General features: G+C 39.3%; 3 protein-coding genes across 3 annotated transcripts; 1 reads left to right on the top strand and 2 right to left on the bottom strand.

Moving 5' to 3' along the window:
- Positions 1–370: 370 nt before the first annotated feature.
- On the bottom strand, positions 371–2,598 carry LOC112276095 (uncharacterized). The gene is made up of 2 exons (XM_024507105.3): positions 2,218–2,598; positions 371–1,607 (listed from the first exon to the last, which is right to left on the bottom strand). Exons 1-2 carry the CDS (start codon positions 2,293–2,295, stop codon positions 903–905), a joined length of 783 nt encoding a protein of 260 aa, XP_024362873.1. The 5' UTR covers positions 2,296–2,598; the 3' UTR covers positions 371–902.
- A 15,094-nt stretch (positions 2,599–17,692) lies between these two features.
- On the bottom strand, positions 17,693–19,365 carry LOC112276194 (protein CURVATURE THYLAKOID 1A, chloroplastic). The gene is made up of 3 exons (XM_024507297.3): positions 19,092–19,365; positions 18,298–18,392; positions 17,693–18,155 (listed from the first exon to the last, which is right to left on the bottom strand). The coding sequence occupies exons 1-3, from the start codon at positions 19,255–19,257 to the stop codon at positions 17,889–17,891; spliced, it is 528 nt and encodes a 175-aa protein (XP_024363065.1). The 5' UTR covers positions 19,258–19,365; the 3' UTR covers positions 17,693–17,888.
- A 1,704-nt stretch (positions 19,366–21,069) lies between these two features.
- LOC112275463 (uncharacterized) lies at positions 21,070–23,069 on the top strand. The gene is made up of 2 exons (XM_024505793.3): positions 21,070–22,478; positions 22,907–23,069. The coding sequence occupies exon 1, from the start codon at positions 21,562–21,564 to the stop codon at positions 22,207–22,209; it is 648 nt and encodes a 215-aa protein (XP_024361561.1). The 5' UTR covers positions 21,070–21,561; the 3' UTR covers positions 22,210–22,478; positions 22,907–23,069.
- Positions 23,070–23,645: the final 576 nt, after the last annotated feature.

Raw genomic sequence — 23,645 nt, 5'->3', positions numbered from 1 at the left:
GGAAGGTGAACTTAGATTCAAATGCGTGATTGCGTACCTACTGTACTCGACGTTCTTAATAGCAGTGGTTAAAAGCTCTTCACAGAACTATTGTGATGCTCGCAACCTCCAACAAATGTAGCAACCACCAATCATGCAGAGCACAGTCGTGCTGTACAACGCATGACCTCGAAGTCTCTGGTCAACAGTGGTAACAGCATTGTGCTATCCATTTTGACCAGCTATTCCATCGACAGTAATAGTAAGCTAATCATGGTAAACTACAAATATTCTAAGTGGCGCTCTTTGAAACCCCCGAGTCGATGCAACACATTCAGAGGAAGAAAAAGGTGGATTCTCTACAGTGCAGACATGAGAAGCATACAGTAGCTCATTTGGAAACCATATCGATTCTGACTCTCCAGTTGGTGGAATCAAGGGTACGTACAGTTAGAGTTCTGGTCAAGTTCACCACAGCTACACTGATCGTTGTGAAGCGGTGTAAGGTGTTAGCAGCAACAGAAGTCAGTCTCTACATGAAAGTGTTCAACTGTTTCAGCAGGGCACTGAAAAAAAAGGAAGCCTACCATCCATGCCAGAGGTTTTGAGAGAAGTAGATGTATAATCTCTGCATCATCTCATAATCTAAGTGAACGAGCTCCGTCATACACCAAACCGATCTCAAGGCTGTCTGTGGGGTGAAATATGCTGAAGATTTTCTCAAAAACTCACTACGTTGAAGGTCTATGAGTTTGGCATCCTCTTGGAAACAAATCTCACTTTGGATTCTGTTGCTCATGTCCATATGGTAAGAAATTCTGTGTTTACAACACAAACAATTACCACAGATCATGGTGTGTGTGTATGTGTGTATGTAGGTGTGGGTACGCGAGCGCACGTATTCTATTCAGGAAGAAAAGAAGCTAAGAGTCGGGCAAATTTGAAGTTGATCCGTCTTCACTACCCTGCACATCATCATCATCATCTTGGAAAGCATCCGGAACAACCTCCTTGTGGAAAACGTCTGGATATTCAAAACGAATGTCTACCATGCGGAAATTGCCCTCTTCTTCCTCATAGTCGAATGACCTGAGCTCTGTATTCACAAGCTCATGACTAAACTCCTGGTATTGAGGTCTCACCCTCCGAACAGGTACTGTCACCGAGTAGACTGTTCCTAAATCAGGATCAGAGGAAACGTTTAGCTGGATTTTGTCCTCGGACTCGATCTCCACAAAATCAGAGAGAGCCCCCACAATGTTGGTCACAATTCTCCTCTTAGCGTCGTCGCTCACAGAGCATCTATCCGAAATAAGAATCATTTTGAGGCGCTGTTTAGCGATGGATGCATTTGACGATGGGTTAGATTTCACTGGGAAAATAATAGCCCATGCGCGCACCAACCGCTCGAAGAAGCTCTCCTCTTTCTCCTCGCTCGAAAATGCCTCCTCATTGTTCATCCTGGATGGCTGTCTCTCATCGAATTGTGCTCGGCATGGCGATAGTTTTCTATTCTGTGAGTTGTCACATATGTCTGAATCTGCACCAGGTACTTGAAAAATCCTTACCCTGCCTCCAACTAAATGCTTATCCGGAAATGAAGAAAATCCGCATGGCCTCTTATTCACCTGTGCATACAAACCATCCAACTGTTGCAAATGAAATTCCAAATCCTAATGCAATATGAAAGAGGCAAGGATTTGCACTAATTTTGAACATTACATTCAGTAAATAATTTCAAGAGAGAATCTAAAGACAGCGGTAATAACTCGGCGCTCCCTGTCAGCCATATGAGTCGTAATCTACCATAGGGAAGTGAGCTACTGCTGTTTGCAAATAACTCTTACATATGCAACTCACAGCACAAGCATAAGAGACCAAAATCAGACTGACTGTAAGGAGGATGTTATTCTAAAAGCAGTGAAAATATCGCTAAACCTAAATCGCCACATCTAATACAATGACATAGTTTTACATGAGATCGATACACCACAATAGCAACGAAAAATCGGATGGTACTTCCGACGAAATGGACATCCTTGTCCGCGGAGCCAGTTCCAAAGCCCTAATTCAACATTCCTACACGAAACCTAGCCACACACTACATCACTGGGACAAACGCAGTCACTCTTATTCAGATGAACTCAGCAATAAAATAAACTAAAAATGTACAAAAGACAGTCTGCAGCATACAATATTCTACAAATCCAACCACAAGGAAACAATTGTATACCATACCTTCCAAGATCCCAGAGGCAGAGGAACTACAGTGGAGCAGTGCACGCGGTGCGATCTCGATGCAACGGCACACATCATGGCACGAGTTCCGCAGCGTCAAGGGCAGGATTCGAACAAGACCGCAAAACCCAATAAACCCAATAAGCCAAACAAGACCCACTCGATTCGCTGCTTCAAATCACCATCGCACTGAAGACGGACAAACCAAATGAAGGTGCGCGAAAGTTCTCTCCACGGCGACCCGAATAGGAAGCTGAAAATTCGCGACGGCTGCTGCAAGCGCTAATCAAGATTGCTAAGGATCACAAATTCCTACACGAACAATCTGCATCGAGGTGGAATTCTCGAGGCCGAGGAAAGAGGGTGCATTCTTTTCGTGCATCCATGTAGCTCCCTTTGGTTCATCCGGATGAGGCAAGTCTGATCACTGTCAGTAATTTGTATTTGTATATATATATATATATTTTTTTTTTCTATATTTCTTTCATCATTCTCTTGGCATGCATATTAAAGATTTTCTCATGCATTTTAATCTAATGCTGTGTGATATGGAAAATATTTAAATATTATTCTTAAGTGATTCGTCTCATGTATGTAAATTTGTTTAAATCATAATGCACTTGTTAAATAAGACATTTTATTGCATTTTATTTTCAGAAGTTTTGTCATGCAAACATAAACTCTTATGAACAAGTACGAGTGATGTTGGATAATATATTCTTAAGCACAAGTACGAGGGATGTTGGATAATATATTCTTATGAACAAGTACGAGTGATGTTGGATAATATATTCTTAAGAACAAGTACAAGTGATGTTGGATAATATATTCTTAAGAACAAGTACGAGTGATGTTTGATAATATATTCTTAAGCACAAGTATGAGGGATGTTGAATAACTCTTAAGAACAAGTACGAGTGATGTTGGATAATATATTCTTAAGAACAAGTATGAGTGATGTTGGATAATATATTCTTAAGAACAAGTACGAGTGATGTTGGATAATATATTCTTAAGAACAAGTACAAGTGATGCTTGATAATATATTCTTAAGCACAAGTACGAAGGATGTTGAATAACTCTTAAGAACAAGTACGAGTGATGTTGGATAATATATTCTTAAGAACAAGTACGAGTGATGTTGGATAATATATTCTTAAGAACAAGTACGAGTGATGTTAGATAATATATTCTTAAGAACAAGTACAAGTGATGTTGGATAATATATTCTTAAGAACAAGTACGAGTGATGTTGGATAATATATTCTTAAGAACAAGTACGAATGATGTAGGATAATATATTCTTAAGCACAAGTACAAGTGATGTTGGATAATATATTCTTAAGCACAAGTACAAGGGATGTTGAATAACTCTTAAGAACAAGTACGAGTGATGTTGGATAATATATTCTTAAGAACAAGTATGAGTGATGTTTGATAATATATTCTTAAGCACAAGTACGAAGGATGTTGAATAACTCTTAAGAACAAGTACGAGTGAAGTTGGATAATATTTTCTTAAGAACAAGTACGAGTGATGTTGGATAATATATTCTTACGAACAAGTACGAGTGATGTTGGATAATATATTCTTAAGCACAAGTATGAGTGATGTTTCATAATATATTCTTAAGCACAAGTACGTGTCACGGACATAATCATGTAAGCTAAAAAATTACATATATAAATAGGTAAAAGTAAGTTAATTCTATAGTATTTAATATGAAAGCTTCTTAGAAACTTCCTAGACACTGCTTTGACTTCATAGCTGTCTTTAATTGACTTTTTGGATTAGAAACGTGATCAACAAGTTGGCCATGTGCCATACATGTTGTTAGCTTGAAGATCAAGCTAACTATGTGGCCCACACGTAGAAAAACTTGCCTTATAAGTCAAGGCATGTGTCCTACAAAGTCAACACATATTGGAGGTCCTATAGAACGTCGCCACGTAGCCCCTAGTTAAATAGTATATATAAAGTCAAGAGTGAAGGCTTCTTCACTCTTATCAACTCCTTTCTTGCTTCTAGTCTAGTTCCAAGGGTCTCTAGTTTTCTTATATTTTGGCAATAGCCATTCCAATTTCTCTTTCAATATATATACTTGTTGTTATATATTTTGTTACCTCTCTTTGAGTGAAGGCTCACTTGTCTGAATTGTTTTTTCATCGAGTTCTTATCCTTGATATATTGACAAGAGTGTATCTAAAATATCAGAGCTTTGTCTAATCTTGATTAAGAGTGGATTACCCCTTTTTCTTGATAAGATATAAGCATATTAGAAGTTGCGGATTACCCTCTTCTAAACTGATATTGTCCTTAGTATTTTCTTTGTTCTCAAGTCCTCTCTTCTATTTGTCTTCAGCCATATTAGACATCTTCTCTCTTCTAAGTTTTATCATGGCAAAACTTGTTGAAATGAAGAGTGCAATGGTACAAATGCAAGAGCAATTGAGGGAGTTAATGCTTGTGATGCATCAACTCAATTTACCACCACAAGGAGCAACAAGATTGGCACGAAGTGAAGATATAGAAATGGTTGGAGCTGCTTCAACATCTACACCAAACCATGTCTTTTTTCTTGTGTTAGAACGTCCTTCAAATGTTAGAGAACCAAGAATCGCCCTACCTGAGAAGTTTGATGGCACCAGGTCTAAGTTTCGAGGATTTATCAATCAAGTACAACTTGTGATTGAACTTCAACCCCAAAGCTATCCAACTCCTAGATCGCAAGTTAGATTCATTGGTACGCTTCTTTCAGGTTCAGCACTATCGTGGTTTTCATCTTTTCTTGAACGACAAGATCCAATATTGGATAATTTAGAGGCTTTTTTGACAGAGTTTCGATCCATGTATGGAGAACATGATGCAATTTGTGTTGCAACTAATAAGATCCATATTTTACGACAAGGCAATCTATCAGTAACGTTATACGCTTCACAATTTTGACAACTTGCAACTGATATCAAGTGGGATGATTCTGCACTTATTAGCCAATTTCTCTATGGATTACAATATGAGGTAAAAAAATTAATGCTCAACTTACCTGATCCTCAAACATTGAGTCAAGCAATTGACTTTGTTGTGAAGTGCGACAATTGCCTTTTTGAATTTCGATCTGAGAACTATACAAGTGGACCTCAACATTACTATAATTCAATGGCAACACCAACACCTCTTCAACACATACATTTGGAAGTAGAGGATATGCAAATTAATGCAGTACGTTTCAAACCTCTTACTGAGCAAGAAAAGACTTGTCGTCGTCAAAAAGGATTATGTTTATATTGTAGAGATTCAAAGCATACTGCTCAACATTGTCCAAAGAAACGACGCAATCACAAATTGAAGAGTATGGCTGTGAAAGAAGACAATATGTCAGAAAACGAGTTTGTCCAACTATAATAGGGGCCTTTCGGTTGGAACCTTGCACAACATCTAGTAAAGGTCCTATTCTCTCCTCAGAGCCCTCTCCTTGTTTTATATTAAATGTTATTTTAGGACCTAAACATTACAAAGTCTATGCCTTGTTAGATTCAAGAGCCTCAGTGTGTTTTTTAGATGAAGAATTTACTAAAAGACATAGCATATCTTTAGTAAACAAAACTAAACCTGTTCATATAGAAGTCATAGATGGTCGTCCATTGTCTTCTGGAGATATAACTCACGAAACCCTTCCTGTAAAAGTAATAATCAATGGTCGTAATAGTTTTGTAGTATTTAATATCATAAGATCTCCTTCTAATCCAATTATTTCAGGTTTATCGTGGTTAGAAAAATACAACCCTCAAATAGATTGGATTTTCCGAACTCTTACTTTCTCTAAAAGTATAACTAAGAGTGTAATTAATCAAGTAGAGAGTCATAAGTCCAGTTCAATTAAACTCGTATTTATAGGTGCAAAAGCTTTCTTGCATGCTGCTATGAAAGAATCACCATATATTATTTATGCCACACCCGTTTCTACTGGCGAAAAGACCTCAAGTGGCATTCCAAGCCAATATCAAGAATTTCAAGATGTATTTGAAAAAAAAAATGCGGATACATTCCCGGAACATCGTCCCTATGATTGCTCAATTGACCTTCAAGAAGGAGCATAACCGCCATTCGGACCAATCTATAGTTTATCACAAAATGAGTTGGCTCAACTCAAGGAGTATATTGAAGAAAATCTAGCCAAGAATTTCATACGCCATTCTAAATCTCTGATAGGAGCTCCAATTCTATTTGTGAAGAAAAAAGATGGATCATTGCGGATGTGTGTTGATTATCGAGGACTCAACAAGATTACCATCAAGAATAGGTATCCACTACCTTTAATATCTGGACTTCTTGATCAGCTGAATCAAGCTAAGTTCTATACAAAAATAGATCTTCGGGGAGCATATAATCTAGTACGCATCAAAGAAGGAGATGAATGGAAGACTGCGTTTTGAACTAGGTATGGACATTTTGAATACAACGTCATACCTTTTGGACTTACAAATGTACCAGCATCATTTCAACATCTAATGAATGATTTTTTTCGAGAGTTTTTGGACGATTTTATAGTTTGTTATCTAGACGACATCTTGATCTATTCTAAGAATCTAGAAGAACATGAATTTCATGTTCGTCATGTGTTACAAAAACTAAGAGATGCAGGACTCTATGCCAAGATAGAAAAGTGTATATTCCACACTACTCAAGTCAATTTCTTAGGTTACATCATTGCAAATGATGGACTTATGATAGATCCTAAGAAAGTTCAAACTATTATAGACTGAAAGATCCCAAAAACAGTAAGAGATGTCCAATGTTTTTTGGGATTTGCCAACTACTATCAGATCTTCATCAAAGACTTTTATCGAGTTGCAGCTCCACTTACACGTTTGACTTGTAAAGACAAACTCCAATGGAATCAAGAAGAGGAAGTTGCTTTTGAATTGTTGAAGACAACGTTTGTTTCTGCACCAATCTTTTATCATGTTGATTTTTTCAAAGCATTCTTTATGAAAACAGATGCATTAGACTTTGCTCTGGGTGCGGTTTTATCACAAATGGGAACACATAACAAACTTCATCCAATAGCCTTTCATTCAAGAAAATTCTCAGCAACAGAAATTAATTATGAGATCCACGACAAAGAACTTCTTGGAATTGTGGATTCTTTTCAAGAATGGCATCATTATCTAGAAGGCACTTCAAGTCCAATCACCGTGTATATGGATCACAAGAACCTCGAATATTTTATGTCAGCACGCGTATTAAATCGTCGCCAAGCTCGTTGGAGCATGTCTTTATCAAGATTCGAGTTCATCATCACTTATCGACCAGGAAAACATCAAGGTTTGTCTAATGCCTTGTCTAGACGTTCTTATCTTGCACCAAAAGAAAGAGATGCAGCTTTTGAGCAACAAAGAATGGTTCTCTTGAAGCCAGAGTAATTTCATCTTTGAGCAATAAAATCAACATTGACTGTTGATTTAACTTTTTTTAAGCAAATCCAGTTAAGTATGTCTTCAGACCCTCTTGGTCATGATATCAAGAATAATTCTTCTAAATCTCATGATCCTTCTAAATTTGAATTCAAGAATAACCTACTCTATTTCGAAGGACGCCTATATGTTCCAAAAGGAGAAATACGTTTACGTGTTATTCAAGCTCGTCACGACTTCCCAGCAGCAGGATATTTTGGATATAATAAGACTTAAGAGCTGATATCTAGGGATTTTTGGTGGCCTCAAATGTAGAAGGCAGTTAAAGATTTTGTACAATCATGTGATGTTTGCTCAAGATCGAAAACTCCTCGTCATCGACCTTTTGGACTTCTTCAGCCATTATCCATTCGAGAACAACCATGGTCTTTTGTTTCTATGGACTTCATCACAGATCTTCCAATCTCAGGTTCTAATGACTCTATATTCGTGATAGTAGATCATTTTACCAAGATGGCACATTTTTTATCATGTACAAAATCTATCACAGGTGAAGAAATAGCTAAGTTCTTTCTTGACAATATCTATCGCTATTGTGGATTACCAAAGGATATAATATCAGATAGGAGAACTCAATTTGTATCAAGATTTTGGCGGACTCTTTTCAAGATTCTAAAAGTGGATATAAAACTATCTTTGGTATTCCATCCTCAAACTGATGGACAAATGGAGCATGATAATCAAGTTTTGGAGCAATATTTAAGATGTACCATTAATTACCAACAAGATGATTGGACAACTCTTTTGCCATTGGCAGAGTTTGCTTACAATAACACGGCACATTTTTCTACAAAACAAACACCTTTATTTGCTAATTATGGTTATCATCCACGATTTGATATTTTTGACTTTTCAAAAGTTGATAATCCTGCTCCAAAAGATTTGGCAATTTGTTTATCAGAGCTACATGCAACAATGAAAGCATAGTTAAAAGAGGCTCAAGAACAACAAAAGGCCAATGCGGATGTCTATCGAAAGGAACAACCATCATTCGTCTTGGGTGATAAGGTATGGCTACTTCGTCGTAATATCAAGACCATTTGTCCTTGCGACAAGTTGGACTATCGAAGGCTAGGACCATTTTCTATTTCTGCACAAATCAATCCAGTTGCATATCATTTACATCTATCGGAGTCAATAAAAATCCATCCAATATTCCACGTGTCTCTTTTTGAACCATACAAGACAGTGGACATACCAAGAAGACGACAAGCTCCACTTCCTCTTATAGAAGTGGACAATAATGAAGAGTTTGAAGTAGAAGAAGTCTAAGATTCAAGGCGGTGTCGAAATAAATTAGAATGTCTTGTCCATTGGCGCAGATATGGTATTAGTGAACGCACATGGGAGCCAATAAAAAATCTTGCAAATGCAGCAAAGGCGGTGGAGGCTTTTCATCGACGACATCCATCAAAATCAAGATGAAAATCTTCTTTATAAAAGAAACAACATCTAGGCAAGATAACATTCTACTTTCAATTCTTGTTCGTAGCTTCGTTGTAGTAGTGACGCTCAAAAGATGGAGAACCAACAACCAGCGGATTTGACTCAAGAGCCTTCATTTGCTGACCTGCCGGACGAGACATTACGATTGTCACAACCTTCAAGACGACGCAATCAAGATTAAGATCTTCAAGAACGACATGTTCTTCCTCGAATAGATGGTGAGATACAACGCGTTTGGTATCACAATTTGGGAAGGGACTCCTGATGTTTGGTGATTTTGCTAGAGGTAGGAACAATTTCTGATGGTGTTCCAAATATTCTATTCGAACGAAGTTACGAAGGCCTCAACAATGATCAAATAACTGGGTGGTCTTCTCTCAAGGACAAGAACTCGATGAAAAAATAGTTCAGACAAGTAAGCCTTCACTCAAAGAAAAGTAACAAAATATGAATAATAAGTATGTATATTGAAAAGAGAAACTAGAATAGCTATTGCCAAAAGAGAAGAAAACTAGAGACCCTTGAAACTAGACTAGAAGCAAGAAAGGAGTTGACAAGAGTGAAGAGGGCTTCACTCTTGCCTCTATATATACTATCTAACTAGAAACCACGTGGCGATGTTCTATAAGACCTCCAATATATGTTGACTTTCTAGGCCACATGCCTTTGCTTGCAAGGCAAGTTTTCTATGGATGGACCACGTAGTTAGCTTGTTCTTTAAGCTTCCAACATGTGTAGCACATGGCTAACTTATTGACCAAGTTTCTAACCTAAAAGTCAACTATAGACTCCTATAAAGTCAAAGCAGCGTCTATGAAGCTTCTAAGAAGCTTCTCTAGAAGATATTACATAATTAATCTACTTTTATCTACTTTTACATACTTTTATCTATTCATATAGGTAATTATATGTATGTCCGTGACATTACCCCCCCTTCTAGGGACGAGTTCCACGAGGAGCGGTGATTATATATTGAGAAAATCTAATATGTGGCGAATTGTATTTGCTACATACTCTGATCTTCGTTCTCTTCGAAGATAGTTGATGGGTCCTCTTAGCCATCGATAGTGTCCCAATCCAGGGCGAGAAGACCACCCTGTTATTTGATCACTGTTGAGGCCTTCATAACTTCCTTCAAATAATACATTTGAAACACCATCAGGAGTCATTCCTATCTCCAATAATATCACCAAACATCGAGAATCTCTTCCAAAGTCGTGATACCAAACGCGTTGTATCTCACCATCTATTTGAGGAAGAACATGTCGTTCTTGAGGGTCTTCATCTCGGTTGCGTCGTCTTGAAGGTTGTGACAATCGCAATGTCTCATCCGGTAAGTCAGCAAACGAAGGTTCTTGAGTTGAATCCGCTGGTTGTTGGCTCTCCATCTAATTAGCATCACAAAATGCAAAGAAGTTACAAACAAGGATAGGAAATTGAATGTTATCTTGCCTCAATCTTGTCTCTTTTATAAGAGAGGTTTTCATCTAGGTTTTGATGGATGTCGTTGATGAAAAACTTTGACTTTAGCTGATGCATTTGCTAGATTCCTGGATGGCTCCCATGTGCGCTCACTAATATCATATCCGTGCCAATGAACAAGATATTCTAGCTTATTTCGGCGCTGCCTTGAGTCTAATATCTCTTCTACCTCATATTCTTCATTATTATCTACTTCTATAGGAGGCGGTGGCATTTGTCTTCTTCCTTGTATATCCACTGTCTTATATGGTTCAAGAGGAGACACGTGGAATACAGGATGGATCTTCATTGACTCCGATAGATGTAACCGATATGCAACTGGGTAGATCTGTTCAGAAACAAAAAAGGGGCCAAGCCTACGATAGTCCAATTTGTCACAAGGTCGAGTGGTCTTGATATTGCGATGAAGTAGCCATACTTTATCACCCACGTTGAGTTGTGGTTGCTCTTTACGATATACATCTGCATTTATCTTTTGTCGTTCTTGAGCTTTCTTCAACTGCGCATTCATTATTGCATGTAATTCTGACAACCGATTTGCCATATCTTCTGCTACAGGATTATCAACTTTTGAAAAATCAAAAGTATCAAGTCGTGGATGATAGCCATAATTGGCAAAGAAAGGTGTTTGTTGCGTGGAGGAATGTACCGTATTATTATAAGCAAACTCTGCCAATGGCAGAAGGTTTGTCCAATCATCTTGTTGGTAGTTGATGGTACACCTTAAATACTGCTCCAAGACTTGGTTTACGCGCTCTGTTTGTCCATCAGTTTGAGGATAGAAAGCTGAAGATAGCTTTATGTCCACTTTTAAAATCTTCAAAAGAGTCCTCCAGAATCTCGACACAAATTGAGTTCCCCTATCCGATATGATATCTTTAGGTAATCCATGATAGCGATAGATATTATCAATGAAAAGCTTAGCTGTTTCTTCACCTGTGATAGATTTTGTACATGGCACAAAATGTGCCATCTTGGTGAAACGATCTACTATCACAAATATAGAATCATAAGATCTTGAGCTTGGAAGATCTGTGATGAAATCCATAGAAACAGAAGACCATGGTTGTTCTGGTATAAGTAATGGCTGAAGAAGTCCGTAAGGTCGATGATGAGGAATTTTTGATCTTGAACAAATATCACATGATTGTACAAAGTCTTTGACTGACTTCCACATTTGTGGCCACCAAAAATCTCTTGATATGAGTTCCAGAGTCTTATTATATCCAAAGTGCCCTGCTGCTGGAAAGTCATGACGTGCTTGAAGAACACGCAAACGTGCTTTTCCTTCTGGAACATATAGGCGTCCTTCAAAATATAATAGATTATTCTTGAACTCGAACTTAGAAGAATCATGAGACTTGGAAGAATTATTCTCGATATCATGAACAAGAGGGTCTGAGGACATACTGGACTGGATTTGCTTGAGAAAAGTTGAATCAACAGTCAATGTTGATTTCACTGCTCGGAGATGAAATTGCTCCGGTTTCAAGAGGACCATTCTTTGTTGCTCAAAAGCTGCATCTCCTTCTTTTGGTGCAAAATAAGAACGTCTAGACAGGGCATCGGACAAACCTTGTTGTTTTTCTGGCCGATAAGTGATAATGAAGTCGAATCTTGACAAAGACATACTCCAACGAGCTTGACGACGATTCAACACGCGTACTGACATAAAATACTCGAGGTTCTTGTGATCTGTATACACAATGACTGGACTAGAAGCACCTTCTAGATAATGACGCCATTCTTGAAAGGAATCCACGATTGCAAGAAGTTCTTTATTGTGGATCTCATAATTGATCTCGGCTGCTGAGAATTTTCTTGAATGAAAAGCTATCGGATGAAGTTTGTCATCTGTTCCCATTTGTGATAAGACTGCACCCAAGGCAAAATCCGATGCGTCTGTTTCCATAAAAAATGCCTTGGAAAAGTCAACATGATATAAGATTGGTGCAGAGACAAACGATGTCTTCAAGGCTTCAAATGCTGCTTCCGCTTCTTGATTCCATTGGAATTTATCTTTACTAGTCAAGCGTGTAAGTGGAGCTGCAACTCGTGAGAAGTCTTTGATGAAGATATGATAGTAATTGGCAAATCCTAAGAAACATTGGACATCTCTTACAGTCTTTGGAATCTTCCAATCCATGATTGTTTGGACTTTCTTAGAATCCATAATAAGACCATCATTTGAAATGATGTATCCTAAAAAGTCAACTTGAGTAGTGTGAAATACACACTTTTCCATCTTGGCGTACAATCCTGCATCTCTAAGTTTTTGTAATACTTGACGAACATGTATTTCATGTTCTTCAACATTCTTAGAATAAATCAGGATATCGTCTAGGTAGCAGACGACAAAATTGTCTAAGAATTCACGAAATACATCATTCATGAGGTGTTGAAAAGCAGCTGGTGCATTCGTGAGTCCAAAAGGCATGACATTATATTCAAAATGCCCGTACCTGGTTCGAAACGCAGTCTTCCATTCATCTCCTTCTTTGATCCGTACTAGATTATATGCTCCTCTTAGATCTATTTTTGTATAGATCTTAGCTTGATTTAACTGGTCAAAGAGTCATGATATCAAAGGTAATGGATACTTGTTCTTGATTGTGATCTTGTTGAGTCCTCGATAGTCAACACACATTCGTAAAGATCCATCTTTTTTCTTTACGAATAAAATTGGAGCTCTTGCTGGAGATTTTGAATGGCGTATGAAATTCTTCGCTAAATTCTCGTCAATATATGTCTTGAGTTCAGCCAACTCATCTTGCGATAAACTGTAAATTGGTCCAAATGGTGGCTGAGTTCCTTCCTTGAGATCGATTGAACAATCGTATGGGCGATGCTCAGGAAGAATATCTGCATTCTTTTTCTCAAAAACGTCTTGATAATCTTGATATTGACTTGGAATCCCACTTGAAGTCTTTACGCTTTCAGAAATAGGTGCAGCATAAATAGCAAAAGTTGATCCTTCTTTTGCTGCGTGTATAAATGCTTTTGCACCTATAGGTGTGAGTTTTACTATACTAGACTCATGGTTTTTTACTTGGTTAATAGAACTGTTACTAATGCTCTGAGGAAAATCAAGTTTACGAGAAATCCAATCTATTTGAGGATTATTCTTTTCTAACTATGATAGGCCTAAAATTATTGGATTAGAGGGAGATCTAATTATATTAAAAATTACGCAACTACTATGACCATTTATTACTACATCTACAGGAAGTGTTTCGTGAGTTACATCTCCAGAAGACAACGGACGACCATCTATGACTTCTACGTGTAGAGGTTTAGTTTTTTGTATTAATGATATTCTATGACATCTAGCAAATTCTTCATCTAAAAAACAAGATGAGGCTCCTGAATCTACCAAGGCAGAGGCTTTGTAATTATTAGGTCCTAAACGCACATCTATTATAAAACAAGGAGATGGTTCTGAGGAGAGGATAGGACCTTCATTAGAAGTTGTACAAGATTCCAGCCGCACGGTCCCTATTGTAGCTGGACGTACTCGTTTTCCGACATACTGTCTTCTTTGACAGCCGTACTCCTCATTTTGTAGTTACGTCGCTTCTTTGGACAATGTTGAGCAATGTACTTAGGTTCTCCACAATATAAGCACAATCCTTCTTGTCGACGACGAGACTTTTCTTGCTCAGTAAGAGGTTTGAAACGTACCGCATCAATTTGCATATCCTCTACTTCTGAAGGTATGTGTTGAGGAGACGTCGGTGTTGCCATTGAATTGTAGTAACGTTGAGGTCCACTTGTGCGACTCTCGGATCGAAATTCAAAAAGTCGATTGTCGCACTTCACAGCAAAGTCAATTGCTTGAGTTAATGTTTGAGAATCAGGAAAATTAAGCATCAATTTCTTTATCTCATATTGTAATCCGTAGAGAAATTGACTCACAAGTGCGACATCATCCCACTTGATATCAGTTGCAAGTTGTCGAAATTGCGAAGCATATAATGTTACTGATCGATTACCTTGTCGCAAAATACGGATCTTGTTGGTTGCAACACGAATTGCATCATGTTCTCCAAACATGGATCGAAACTCCGCCAAAAAAGCCTCCAGATTATCCAATATTGGATCTCGTCGTTCAAGAAAAGATGAAAACCATGACAATGCTGAACCTGAAAGAAGTGTACCAATGAATCTAACTTGTGACCCTGGAGTTGGATAGCTCTGGGGTTGAAGTTCAATGACTAGTTGGACCTGATTGATGAATCCTCGAAACTTGGATTTGGTACCATCAAACTTCTCGGGCAAGGCAACTCTCGGTTCTCTAACACTCGAAGGGTGTTCCATTCTGGGAGAAGGAACATGGTTTGGTGCAGATGTTAAAGCAGCCCCAATCATCTCTATATCTTCACTTCCTACCATTCTTGTTGCTCCTTGTGGTAGTAAATTGAGTTGATGCATCGCAAGCATTAACTCCCTCAATTGTTCTTGCATTTGTGCCATTGCACTCTTCATTTCAACAAGCTCTGCCATAGTAGCACTTAGAAAAGAGAAGATGTCTAATAACGCTCAAAACAAATAGAAGAGAGGAATTGATAACAAAGATAATACTAAGAACAATATCAGTTTAAAAGAGGGTAATCCGCAACTTCTAATGCGCTTATGTCTTATCAAGAAAAAGGGGTAATCCACTCTTAATCAAGAAAAGACAAAGCTCTGATATTGTAAGTGCACTCTTGTCAATCTGTCAAGGACAAGAACTCGATGAAAAAATAGTTCAGACAAGTAAGCCTTCACTCAAAGAAAAGTAACAAAATATGAATAATAAGTTTGTATATTGAAAAGAGAAACTAGAATAGCTATTGCCAAAAGAGAAGAAAACTAGAGACCCTTGAAACTAGACTAGAAGCAAGAAAGGAGTTGACAAGAGTGAAGAGGGCTTCACTCTTGCCTCTATATATACTATCTAACTAGAAGCCACGTGGCGATGTTCTATAAGACCTCCAATATATGTTGACTTTCTAGGCCACATGCCTTTGCTTGCAAGGCAAGTTTTCTATGGATGGACCACGTAGTTAGCTTGTTCTTTAAGCTTCCAACATGTGTGGCACATGGCTAACTTGTTGACCAAGTTTCTAACCTAAAAGTCAACTATAGACTCCTATAAAGTCAAAGCAGCGTCTATGAAGCTTCTAAGAAGCTTCTTTAGAAGATATTACACAATTAACCTACTTTTATCTACTTTTACATACTTTTATCTATTCATATAGGTAATTATATGTATGTCCGTGACATCTTCCCACCCTGGTATGGGACACTAATGATGGTTGAGAGGCCCTATCAATCATCTTTGAAGAGAACAAAGATCAGAGTATGTAGCGAATACAATTCGTCGCATCATAGATTTGCTCAATATATGATGACCGCTTTTCGTGGAACTCTTCCCTAGAAGGGGAGGTAATGTCACAGACATAATCATGTAAGCTAAATAATTACATATATAAATAGGTAAAAGTAAGTAAAAGTAGGTAAAAGTAAGTAAAAGTAGGTAAAATAAGTTAATTCAATAGTATTTAATATGAAAGCTTCTTAGAAACTTCCTAGACACTGCTTTGACTTCATAGCTGTCTTTAATTGACTTTTTGGATTAGAGACGTGGTCAACAAGTTGGCCATGTGCCATACATGTTGTTAGCTTGAAGATCAAGCTAACTATGTGGCCCACACGTAGAAAAACTTGCCTTATAAGTCAAGGCATGTGTCCTACAAAGTCAACACATATTGGAGGTCCTATAGAACGTCGCCACGTAGCCCCTAGTTAAATAGTATATATAAAGACAAGAGTGAAGGCTTCTTCACTCTTATCAACTCCTTTCTTGCTTCTAGTCTAGTTCCAAGGGTCTCTAGTTTTCTTATATTTTGGCAATAGCCATTCCAATTTCTCTTTCAATATATATACTTGTTGTTATATATTTTGTTACCTCTCTTTGAGTGAAGGCTCACTTGTCTGAATTGTTTTTTCATCGAGTTCTTGTCCTTGACAATACTAGGGATGTTGAGTAACTCTTAAGAACAAGTACGAGTGATGTTTGATTACGATAATAAGGAATGATCCCTATTGTCAAGTGTATGATCATATTCTTATCAGTTCAGTGGATATTTCTGCTTGAGTATATTCGCTCACAAGTTGAAGATGGAATCACGAAATTCACAATGTTACTAGCAATGAATATTCGATGGATACAATACATAAAAGTAACACTGCTTTCAACACCAAGTTATTGTTTCTGTAATTAGTTTTAGTGAATGACATAGTTTTACAGAATATCAGTACCCAGTTGACTTTGATCTTGTACCTAAACATGTAAGCTCACCATCAACAACATTCTATTTTCTTAGAAATTCTGCCAGCTTGCTAATGTTCTCAAATTCAACACGAACAAATTTTGTTCATCATTGTAGATGGAGTCAGAAGACGAAGCATACACATATACTGAATAGTTTTCAAAGTTTCTCATCTTGCTTAGGTTAGTGAAGTGTTCAAGAGCGGTTTGAAATCAAGCACATGATTGTCTTGTGATTAATGAATTTATGGTGAGATAGAACTGCTGAGTAAGTTAGACATCTCTTCAAATTCAAGTGCAAGTTGTGCTCGTAGATATTTATTGCTTCGACTTTAGGTTCAGAGGGTTTGGCAGCACAGAGTGGAGGCGCTCGAGTGTTAGTGTCCTGCGCACGAAGTAGCGTGGTTATGTTCTAGTAACATTAATTGATCAAAGAACCATTCGTCCACTTATCGATAGGCCATGCAGACAAGATTGGGTGTTTTCTTACACCACATCTCTGTACAGATGTGGGTTCTATCAGTATGAGTTTCACAATACTTGCACGAGTTCCAAGGAGAAATGGAAGACAAGTAGGTGTTGATGATAGATATTTTCCGAGGTTTGACATCGATGGTTTCAAATAGATCCAGATACGGAGCCAAGGATGCAGGATCTGTTCACATATCTGATAATTGATGACAATCATAAGGCGATCAGTGAGTCGTACCAAAGATATTCACACACAACAAATGATCCACGTGAGGGTGCAAGAAATGATACATACAAGAAGTGATGATTTTTTTGATATATTAAGCTATGAAACACAAACAGGTCGAGGAATAGGCGGCTTTGATCCTGTACTACAAACTTCGCGGCGATCGACATTCGTACACAAATTCACAATTGGGGATGTAGCATTTCCGTCCACATCGAAGAACGTCGTCTCCGAGGCGCGGAGAAAGCATGGTATTCCCTACTTGCTGCTGGCGACATCGTTGGCAGCGCCAGTGATCTTCCCCTTCAACTCCTCGATGTCCTCGACGAGCTCCTTCCTGCTGGACTTGAACAGCAGGTAACGGTACACGAACCATCCAGTGTAGCCGAGCCCGATGAGCTCCATTACCTTGGGCAGCAGCGGGACGGAGTTGATGGCACCCACGATAGTAGAGGAGAACCATAGTGCAACAAGCGCACCTCCGGCATAGATCACCACAGTGCTCTTGTTCTCAGTTTGGTCCCACTGTCATCAAATCACATTAGCAAACATGTTGATCACATGATTTCACCAGTCTGACAGTTTCTAGTGTGAGATGGCATTCAGATCCATTACGGTGGATTCACACTGCAGCAGTTAAGAAAAATCATCAGAGACAAAGGCCAACCTTAGCCTTGAGATCGTCAATGAATTCTTGAATTTGGGCGGAGCTGTCACCTTCCGCGGTGGCTCTAATTGACAGAGGTTTGGACCTCTTAGACACTGCAGAAACGGTTCAATTTATCAGGTACAGTTAAACCACACTGCAAAACAAGTGCACATATCACAGAAGTGGTTACGGAGCCCATGGAATCAAGAAGAATGAAAAGTTGTGCTGAGTCTATGAACTTTTACGGTAATATCAACATTGTCCAGTTCTTAACTCAGGGGAGAATAAAACCTAAACACAAACCCTGTGGATCCATTGGAGGCGGACATGCACTGAACATTGACAGTTTCCAAGGGTATGAATGGAATCCCAGTAACGGTACTCGTACCAGCCGCGAGGATTTCTCTAGTGAAGACAAGTTATTAAACTGCTGAGATGAGTTACTACTTAACGCGGGTCGAGACAGTGCAGCACTCCCGCCTACAGAGTCTCGTCAGTTCAACATGTGGTGGGAGAGTTTCCCACACCAGAGGCAATGTTATGACGGACGTAACACAGAACTTCTGATGCTTCTCCGGTGAACTTTAAGCAACGTGGTGACGTTGTCATCGCCATGAGCTAAATGTATCTAAATGTACCCACGCTACGGTAATAAGGCTGCGACAAATGATAGTTTTAGGCCTTTCCAAACAATCAGCAAAACAGCTGAAACACGAAAGGACGACCACGACCGGGAATCTGACACCCGCAACAATCCTAATCACTTTGCTCCACCAAGCACTCGTTCGCTAGATGCAAGCGATAAATCTCACCTGATCTCCTGAAGTTCACCACCACCTTGTTGCCATGAACGTGACTCCGCCTGAGCGACAGTGATGCAGACGCGCCCACAGACGACCTCGGGGCCGACGAGGCAACGGCGCCGGTGGCAGAACCGGCCGCAGCGACAGAGCTCGACAACGCTGCGACGCACGCCATCTAGACTGGCTCAAGCTTCGACCAGTTCAGCTCACGAGTGGATACGGTTCTGCAGAACAGTGCGACAACTTCACAACATTATCCGTGTGCCAGTTGCGGTTCAATACTACATTGCTTCACGAATCCCTGGCAATCGGTGCGCCGCGGGTCAAGGAACACGGAAGGCGGGCCTTGGCGATGGGCTGCGGGTGGAAATCTGGCCATGGCGGACGCCAACCAACCGCCGGCTCCCAGACCTGGTGTCGTTGGATAAGGTGTCAGCGTCCTCAGGATTTTTAATATTCTGCCTTTCTCATTTTCTCAATCACTTTGCGAAAAAATGGATACTTGGGTGGGGAGTTGGATGGTTTTGCCAAGGGGCATCGCCATCTGATCTCCAAGTGGACGTCTAGGTCTCTGACTGATACGTGGCCCTACCACTTCGGATTCGGTGATAGTGGTCGGATATTATATCACCCACCCCGTTATCGTTTCTAATACTCGCCGAACCATGCAATCTCAGTCGGTGCATATCAAACTCGTGGCGTTGTGTTGTTACTGGTGTTTATACCCGCTGAGCGAGCGGTCATCCTTCAAAATAAACGCGTCTCTCTCTCTTTGTTCCGAGAAATGCTCTATTGAATTGACATTTGAAGCATTTCGAAACAGCTCAGGTCTCGTTCTATGATTTGTAAACGGTGTTACGAAATTGCATTGTATGAAATCCTCTGAACTTTATCATGTTTTGTAATGAGCTGACAACCAATGTAGAACATCTTGGGCGTCGCAGTGACTGGTTAGTTTTAATAATTGATTTACACAGCTCTTTCATGGCAAGCCTCCAAAATAGGAAAAAAAATTTGGCATCTCAAACACATCTCCCATGTGTCATTGATATCTCCTTCATGTAATTTGTTACACAGCAGGTGTGAAATGAGTGTCCTGTATTTATTTTATTTGTATTGCGTCTTTTTACAGCTCAAATCCGCATGTAAATACCATGTGTTTTAAAATTTGATAATGCTTTTGTAACAGTTATATATGTGTGTATGTATAAACTAATAACACTAATACAAATGTATGTATAAATATATACTAGTTAAAAAGAAACAAAAATAATTAAAATACAATAAGAGATTAGCACATACAACGTATTATGGTAGTGAGTTTTTAGTAATGTCTTTTAAAATATTTTATTCTAATATTAGTATAATTATTTTGAGAAAAAATATGCACAAGTCTTACAAATTCTACATTACATTGCATATTACTGCAATGGTTTCGTTCAACACATCATCAATCTATTCTCTTTAAAAACATTGTAATTTTTTTTTTATTTAAAAAAAACAAAGTTTTCGTTTACTTTTGTACTCTAAATGGTATTTAATTTAAAAATTTAGAACCTTCAAAATTATGCTGCAAGGTGAGTATCAAAAAAGTTATAGATTCTTTTGATAAAGGGCCTTCTAATTCCCCCACAATAATAATGATAACAATGAAGCATGACAAATGGTGAAAATAGATGTTGAATCCTGACAAAGAAGTGAAAAATTTGACTTGAAGTTCAATTCAATCAATTATTTACAACCCCAAAATTTACTGAAAAAATAAATTCATCCAACCCAATTGCATGAAACTAACCAAAACCTAAAGCAAAGCAACAAAACTATCTCGAATCAAGTCCACGGCGACCGGAACCACCACGGTCTCAGGTACAATATCGACCCATGACCGAGATCAATGGATCCCTCGACCGCTCCTGGGCCGACGAGCCTGTTTCCGTGCCACCGACGTGCAGCTCGCTGTGCCCAGCACGATCTCATTGCACCAGCCCCACTCGCTCACAATCACGCCGTGATTCCACGCCTGGTCCATAGCCACGATCACCAAGCGTTTCACGCGGTTCGTGGTGTCGCCAGTGCTCTTTCTCGTCGCCTCAGAACTTGTGTGTTGCGCGATCTTCACCGGTTATTAGCTGCGCGTTTATGCCTGATAGAACTGCTAGCTGAAGGACGACGAGGTTGGTGCTCCACTGTTGCACACATTGAATGCGCCGCTTTGGGTACAGCATTACAGCTCTTAAAGTTGGTTGGGGGATGCGCGTTCTCATACATTGGGTTGATAGGGTGCTGGTCTGAGAGGGGTATTGTTTTTTTTATGATATTTTCCTGGGTTTGGTCTTATGTGAGTTGGGTCATATTTTTTGCGTATGTTGTGCGAGACGTAAGTGTGCGTGAGGGCCTGTGAGGAAGTTTAGTTTCGTGGTTAGGTTTGTGCCAGGAGGGGAGGGGAGGGGAGGGGAAGGGAGTTTAGTTAGTAGTACTGATGAGAGAGAAGCAAGCATTTGGCAAGATGACGATGGATCCTGAGCTGAGTGGGACGGTGGTGCCTCAGAGGGTGCCCTATTACAAGCGAAAGAAGCCTAGAATTTGCTGCGGCGTGTGTATCTTGATTCTCGTGTCCTTGGGGACAGTGGCTGCTGTTTTGAGCCAAACCATTTTCAAGTTTCGCGACCCGAAGGTGTCTTTGAAGGACGCTAAGCTGCAGACGATTTCATTTCGGTTTGATTTAGCTGCCTTGTCGCCGCTCCTGAGCATCTCTATTTCGGCAAACGTGCTGGTGGACAACCCAAATCACTACGACTTTAGGTACAACAATAGCACCATGCTTCTGAAATACCACGGCGACCAGGTGGGAGTAGTGGAGCTCGGTGCTGGTACCATCGCCTCTCGCAAGACCGTCGAGCTTCATTCTGTCATCACCGTCGAGGCGTTGAAGCTCATACTCAATGGACTGCAGGATATCAGCAGTGGAATCGCGAGGTTGAACCTCAATGCTGTGATTCCAGGGCGGGTGAACTTGGCCCACATCATCAAGAGGCACGTGACTGCCATCGTGGACTGTAATATTGATATCTTCTTGGGCAACCAGACATTGAAGCAAAACGAATGTAAACGGACCATCAAGCTGTGATTTCATTCCCACCAGTCCCTCTCACGACAATGTGGAGCTCCTCGTTCCTTTACTTCGCACTCCAACGCTTACTATTGTCGGACCGTTGAACAGTCAACACGTGAGGTACGAGATCTGGGTTGACTCGGCTTCTCAACACTCTCAATAGGATCCGAACCGTTTCAGTTCCTTCCTCATGATGAATCTTTGAACCTTGGGGAGCGAAATCATCAACCAAATGCACATCAGCACCGAAACATTCCACCTCATCGAAGCTGAAGATTGACAGAGTGGGTGTCTGTTTCCTATTCCGCTACAGTCTGTGTGGTCCAATGTGATCCTTTAAGTGAAACTGAGACTTGAAGAAGAGATTCGTTGCATAGTTTTCTTAGTTGTCAGCAATGCCCTCATGTTGATCAGTGTCGTGGACTTCATAAATGCCGAGACCTAAACTAGTTCTTAACTTCACGAAAAAACAATCTGTGAAATTCAGCAATTTCTCCTTCATTTCAAGCATCGACGAGTCTTTTCTTCTACCTTCGCTCTCCGTTATGAAACGATCTTATTCCTATTGACTCCATCAGAGACGCACTTCTAAGACCCTTCTTGTTTCGCTGAGTTTTTCTTGTGAAAATCAGCTTCACAATTCATGGCATGCTGCTGATTACCGTAATGTCTGGCATCGAACCTCTATTTCTGATTTCTCTCTATATGTTAGGAATGAAGACTGTTGTTCAACAACTGAAGGATGATGGAGGGTGAAGCATATGAAGGTAGTCATTTACAATCCTAACTTAGTCTTGCGTAATGTACTTGAATTGTAAACAACTAGGGTTTTGTAATCCTATTTTTCACAAACCTAAAGGAATTTTGGAAAAGTAGATCACATGCCTAAAGTTTCTGCTTAAATTCCTTTCCTGGTTTGAAATTAATCACGTGTTGAAACGTAAAATGTATGGCCTCGTCTTCACAATCGTTTGTATCTAATTGTTTCAAAGCTTACTACAATATAAACCACATTCATGGCCTCCATATCAATTGTTTTATGCAGTTGTTTAAGTAATGATTGATGGTGGGTTCCCACATGCCTTTTCTTGATAATCCGTTACAATTTTCTTAATGTTTGAATTGAGTAAATTAATCACTGCACACCTCTCTCTCTCTCTCTCTCTCTATATATATATATATTATAGAAAATTGTTAAATTGACCCAGACATTTACTAAATCAACCCACCCATCTTCATTGGTTGAGGATCCAACCATTTTTTCATTGAATTTTGACCAAAGTGAATCCAATAATGAAGAATTTATTAATGATGGTTAAGATGGTAAATTTAGTAACGATGGTTAGGATGGGGAATTTATTTAAGATGGTCAAGATAGGATGGGTAAAATTAGCAATTCCATATATATATATATATATATATCATTAAACTCAATCTAGTATTCTCATTTC

Source organism: Physcomitrium patens, chromosome 23 (assembly GCF_059467195.1).
Source record: "Physcomitrium patens ecotype Gransden chromosome 23, ASM5946719v1, whole genome shotgun sequence".
Classification (NCBI taxonomy): domain Eukaryota; kingdom Viridiplantae; phylum Streptophyta; class Bryopsida; order Funariales; family Funariaceae; genus Physcomitrium; species Physcomitrium patens.
The sequence above is the reverse complement of the archived record's forward strand: the minus strand, read 5'-3'. Positions and strand labels throughout refer to the sequence as shown.